This window comes from Dipteris shenzhenensis, chromosome 27, assembly GCF_047967505.1.
Source record: "Dipteris shenzhenensis isolate YYH24624 ecotype China chromosome 27, Dip_SZ_1.0, whole genome shotgun sequence".
NCBI lineage: Eukaryota > Viridiplantae > Streptophyta > Polypodiopsida > Gleicheniales > Dipteridaceae > Dipteris > Dipteris shenzhenensis.
Genome location: NC_141622.1, coordinates 21,724,469 through 21,730,219, shown reverse-complemented (window position 1 = coordinate 21,730,219; position 5,751 = coordinate 21,724,469). Strand labels below are relative to the sequence as shown.

The 5,751-nt window shown below is 40.4% G+C and overlaps 1 protein-coding gene across 1 annotated transcript; it reads left to right on the top strand.

Annotated features, from left to right (window-relative positions):
• The first annotated feature begins 1,343 nt into the window (after window positions 1-1,343).
• LOC147884035 (ubiquinol oxidase 3, mitochondrial-like) lies at window positions 1,344-3,027 on the top strand. The gene is made up of 4 exons (XM_087398303.1): window positions 1,344-1,686; window positions 1,768-1,896; window positions 2,276-2,764; window positions 2,855-3,027. The coding sequence occupies exons 1-4, from the start codon at window positions 1,474-1,476 to the stop codon at window positions 2,912-2,914; spliced, it is 891 nt and encodes a 296-aa protein (XP_087254429.1). The 5' UTR covers window positions 1,344-1,473; the 3' UTR covers window positions 2,915-3,027.
• Window positions 3,028-5,751: the final 2,724 nt, after the last annotated feature.

The following is a 5,751-nucleotide window of genomic DNA, read 5'->3' as shown; positions in this document are numbered from 1 at the left end:
CCCCAATTGAGCTAAATCTTGAGTTGTGCCAAGACACCCAAAATCCTCGTGCATATAATTGCATGTACATGAGTATTTTTAAACCTCTTTCACCCTCATTTAATCGATAAGAATATTACATTTGTTTTGAGTTGTCTGACAATGGATCTCACCTATTAAGTTGCTAACCTATGTAGCCTTCCCCTCTACTCTTCTCCTAATCAAGGATTTAAAACTCATGTAAATACAATATTTACAAAATGTGAATACTTAACCTTTAATGGGAGCATTTATTAGCACTGCCTCCTTAGAGGTAGTGCTATAGTGGAGCATTGAAACTCCTTTGTGAATTCTCACATGTACTTTTAAAAAAATTTAATGAAGTTATGTGTTTCAAATTTAATTTATGGAGATCATCCTATAAACTTTTAATAGCCCAACACCCTTTAAAAATCATTTGAAACCCTTTAAAAAATTGTTTGCTTTCTCTTTTGCATCCAAATTGCTTGCTTTCAACTATACTAAGAGCCAATGTTCACACGCACTTGTGCACTCTTGTGGAGATCATCCTATAGAATTGCCTTTTAATAGCCCAAAGCCCTTTTAAAAATTGTTTTGAAACCCATTAAAAAATCGTTTAGTTTCTCGTTTGCTTCCAAAAGAGCTTGCTTTCAACTATACTAAGAGGAAAGGCTCACATGCTGCACCTGTGCAATCTTATTCATGTTGCTAGATACATAGCAATCTACTATGAGACTTACATAGTTTTAGTGATTACATAAATTTAAAATCCTTCTCCCAAGTAGTTAACACATTTTCTCTTTTTTCGGAGCAATATCTCGAGGGGCTTGTCTTTGGGTTGCATTATATTAGAGTTGGCTTTTAGGACAATATAGATAAGGCATATCAACCTTTTGATAGTTCAATAATCCTTCGTATTAGTAGATTTACTTACAAAATCCTTTAAGTTAAAACTAAGCGATGTGAAGTACTAATGATAGAAATGTCAATGTTTTCTTGCATACGATCCAATCTTATCACATTAACGCTTATCCCAATATGATATAAATAGTCAACAAGGTCCTTGATATGACATAGACTTTTTACTAAGTCTTATCCTAATGAGAGGAATATAGAGTCCTATTTGAACAAGATGACTTTATAGAGAGAAGAGAGGAAGGAGGGAGGGAAGGAACCCACAAGAAGAGGAAGGAGCAAGGGAAGCTTCCAACAAGAGGAAGCCAACAAGGGAGGCTTCTAGCACGAGACACGTGCAAGGGAAGCTTCTCTATTCAAGCACGGGACACGTGTCTCTATGTATGTATATAAAGGAGTGAAACTAAGGCTAGGCACCCCAATTTGATCATTTGCCTTGAGTCCTCCTAGTAAGCCACCCTTGACTATTCATTCTTTGTGCTCACTCCAAAGCCACTTTCTTTGACTCTTTACATTTTGGGTCCTAAAACATCACTCAAGTTCTCCTTGTTGGTAAAGATGATGAGCCGTCTGCGTCCAACAGCAGCTTTGCTCTCCCGTGCCCTGCTTCAAAGAGGCTCCCTTCCCCTTGATGCTCTTGCACCATCTTGTAAACTCAGCTCTTTTGCCCCTCAACCTCCCCTCCCTCAGCATAGCAGCTCCAATTGGGCTATCGTTCCCAACAATACCACCCTCGATGATGGCTCCCCTTGGCCTTGGCATTGCTTCACGGTACCTGTTCCCTTCCTTTCCACACCCTTTTCTTTTTTTATTCGTCCATTCTCAGGATCTCATTTGTTTCTTTGCTTCCAGCCTGCAGATTCTTACCATCCGGATCTGTCCATCGATGTCACTAAGCATTACAAAGCCGAGCAGTGGGTGGACAAGCTTGCACAGCACACCGTTGCCTCTCTGAGGATCCCTCGGGATCTCATCTTCAAGGTATATTGATGGTTTTCGTGCTTTGGGGTAAGAATCTGTATGTAGTAGCTTTTGTTGCTCCTACTCTGCCTCCCGTTGTCGATGGCAAGGGATGTGGGCATTATGAGCAGGGCTCACGATGCGAGCGACTGTTTGGCCGCTCGCAAATTCGTTTCCTGCTGGTATGGATGTGAGAGGCATCCAACACGGGCTCTCCGCCCTTCTCTGCGAGCCAGGAGAGGTGCTTATGGATAACGCCAAGCACCAGCTCGATCCTGGTCAGCAGCGATGAGGTGAGTGATCGGCCCGGAATGCCCTTCTTCCATGCCTCGTCTAAGCCTCTCATTCGGTGTTTTCTGCAGCAGTCCTACTCACTTCACAATTTCTGATTGCCTTGCAGAACCGTCATGTCAGTCACGCTTTGCTCCTAGAGACGGTGGCTGCCGTTCCGGGCATGGTGGGCGGTATGCTATTGCATTGCAAATCCCTCAGGAAGTTCCAACACAGCGGGGGATGGATTCGAACGCTTCTTGGCGAAGCTGAGAACGAAAGGATGCACCTCATGACCTGGATAGAGGTGCTCAAGCCCAACGCATTCGAGAGGGCTCTCGTTCTTGCCGTCCAGGGCGGCTTCTTTAATTGTTACTTCATCTTATATGCTCTATCTCCTCGTCTTGCCCATCGATTTGCCGGTTATTTGGAAGAAGAAGCGGTGCAGTCCTATACCGAATTTCTCCAAGCCATTGATAATAAGGAGCTGCCCAACGATCCTGCTCCTCCCATCGCCATTGACTATTGGAGACTACCTCATGATGCTAAGATCAGGGACGTAGTGTTGGCTATTCGTGCGGATGAGGCGCATCATCGAGATGTCAATCACTTCGCTGCGGTAAGAAGTCTCCTCCGTTCTTTGTTCATTTGCCTTACATCTCATTGTAATCTTGAGCACTCACTCCATTTTCATTTTGGGGGCTACCAGGACATCTGCGCTGAAGGGAAGGAGCTTCGATTTGCGCCTGCTCCGATCGATTACCATTAAAGTTGCTCAAGAAAGTATCTCAAGAGACATACACGTGCATGTAATAAGTTTGTGGTATTGGCAATAGGATTCTGGCGTGCACAATTCAAACAACTTTACCATCGTACCTTTCAGATGTTCTTGTGATAGGGATAGGGCCTTACAATCACCATACACTTTATAAGCAGCTTCATTATCCATATGGTTAAGAGCTCTTGTGGAACACCACCATCATACCTATGGGCAAACGGACAATGTAGTGTGCCAGTTGAGTGACCAATTTACCAAAGGTAGTGCAAGCATGACCCTTTAAGAGGAAATTTTCTAATCTCAAAGGCATTCTACATTAGTTCAAAGATTACTTAAAGATGGGATGCTACATTGCTTAGCACCACATCAGTGTCCTTTATGCACCTTTATCATCTCCAATGAAAATAGTCTTGTCAACTACAACTTGTGTTTTTTAAGAGGTCAAAGTTTCTTTGGCTCATGGTACATGTAGTAGCAAGTCATACGTCCAGGTGTCTCCATCCTTCAAATTTGCAAGTGTTGTGATAAGGAATTGATCCCAATCTTTTCTTGATCTCAAAAATCTAGGATCTTTGATGCTACATCAAAACTTGATAAAACCCCAGTATCTCGTCCTCTCTCAAACCTAAAATAGTCTCGATGACATGGAGCAATAGGTATTCTCTCCCTCAATAATGATTGGGGCCAATGACTAAATTTCAATTGTTGGATTAAAAGATATGTTTGCCAATGTGGATGTAAGGGTGGATGTAAGGGGCTCTGTGATAGTCAAGGGCCTTGTATCAGGATCATTGAAGAGAAATTGCAAGTCTTCCATTGCCTTCCTCTTCTTAGCTGCCTTGTGAAGTGGCTCTCTCAATATTGAAATTAGAGATTACCATGTACTATGTGAGATGATTCTTTCCATAATTGATCTTAGTATTGATGCAAAAGTCATTCACAGCATTGATGAGGCTCTCCAAATCACCTTCATTAAACCTTTTCTTTTGTAGTAGTGGAGGTACCAAGATATCAAGGAACAATGATTTTTAAATCTTTTTACCCCCTTCTCACTTGTTCACAATAGGCGTTGTGTAGCTTTCACCATACATCAAACTCGTCCACATGCTTGAGCCTATCATTCTTTTTCTTTGCAAAAAGAAAATTTAAAGCTTTGACACTGCTTGGTTTTCTAGATTTGTTCTCATCTTTCATAAACTTGACTTGGCCAAATGCAATACCATATCTGCAAAAACCTTCTCAATTCTTCTATCATCCTCTCACCCTCTTCTTGAGGCTTCAAGTTCTATGCACCGAATAGCTTTTCAATTATTTTCAAGAGGGTTGTGAGGTTGGAGGTTGAATATGCAAGCACACATAGTCTGGGATTGAGGGGAGCTTCTAAAATCCATAGTCTTCGTTCGCAAGGAAAGAAGCATCTCGACCTTTGGGTAGAAGGATCCTTGTATCCTTTAGATCCTACTAACCAAAAGAGCCCTCCTTTCCATACAATGCATGAGCTAGTTCGGTTTGTTGGAAATGGATATGCAGAGTTGCTTGGTTATTGCAATCGGTTAAAATAATGCTCAGTCAATGGCTATGCAAGCAAGCAAGATGTGTAGAGCCCAAGTAGAGATGCTAGCACATTTAGGAAATAGCACCATTATTTCAATGCATTTCACTCCAAGTCCACTACTTTGGCTTTATCATAAAGATCCTACATAAAGTTATGCCCGATTCGCTCTAGCGTGGTGGCCAGATCGATGCCCCTCCTGGTAGACGTTGTTTTACTCCAAGTCCTTTTCTTACAATGCATGAGGTAGTTTGGTTTTTTGGAAATGGACATGCGAGGTTGCTTAGTTATTGCAATCGGGTAAACAATTGCAATGCATAACTCTATGCAAGAGCTTTAAAGTTAGAATGAGGATCTTCATGATAAAGCCAAAGCATTGTACTTGGAGCGAAAGGCGTTGGACTTGGAGCGACAAAAATTACAAGAGTCACTCTGTAAGCTAGCTGAAACCAAAAAATACTTGGAAAGATCTATATACAATCAAGCTCAACAAGCCATAGAGAAGGAAACACTTATTTAATTAATTTTGGACTTGTCAATGTACAAATTCATTTTTATAGATACTTTTGGACTAGTTTTTGCATAAAAAACCACTCTACAAAACATAGATGAAAACATAAAAACAAGCAATTTTTTAGATCTTTTTGAAGGAAATGAAATCAAAATTATAAATTTTAAGGTGGCAAAGATAAGTTACACCAAAAGATAAGAAGCAGTTGTAAACTCTTATAGTATTTATAATGGTGTTAACAAACACCTTCAAAAGTTACAATAAGCAAACTCACATAAAATATATAATGGTGTTGACAAACACCTTCAAAGTACTTACAATAAGCCTCTCACTAGAAGGAAAATATTAGTTACAATAAGAAAACTCTCATAATATATATAATGGTGTTAACAAACTCCTTCAAAGTAGTTACAAGAAGCCTCTCACTAGAAGGCATTAATATTTGCCATTTTTATTCAAGATTCAACCCATTCTTGTGTTGATACCATCTCATCATGATGAATATAGTTAAAACTACACAAGAGAAGTAAGGAGTTATACTTTTTTTCCCTGGATAGCACTTTCTCAATTCCATATGACTTGCACTTCATTGGGTGGAAATCTCCCATAACGATTGCTATGAGAAGTAACCTCACTTAGAAAGTTTGTTAGCTCTCTCCTATATGAAAGTAATCTATTTATTTCGCTAGTAGACCTACTTATTTTTCTTTCTCCTCCTTCTCTAGGTGCTTTTGAAGAGCAAACTCCTCCTTTTCCTCCTGGGTT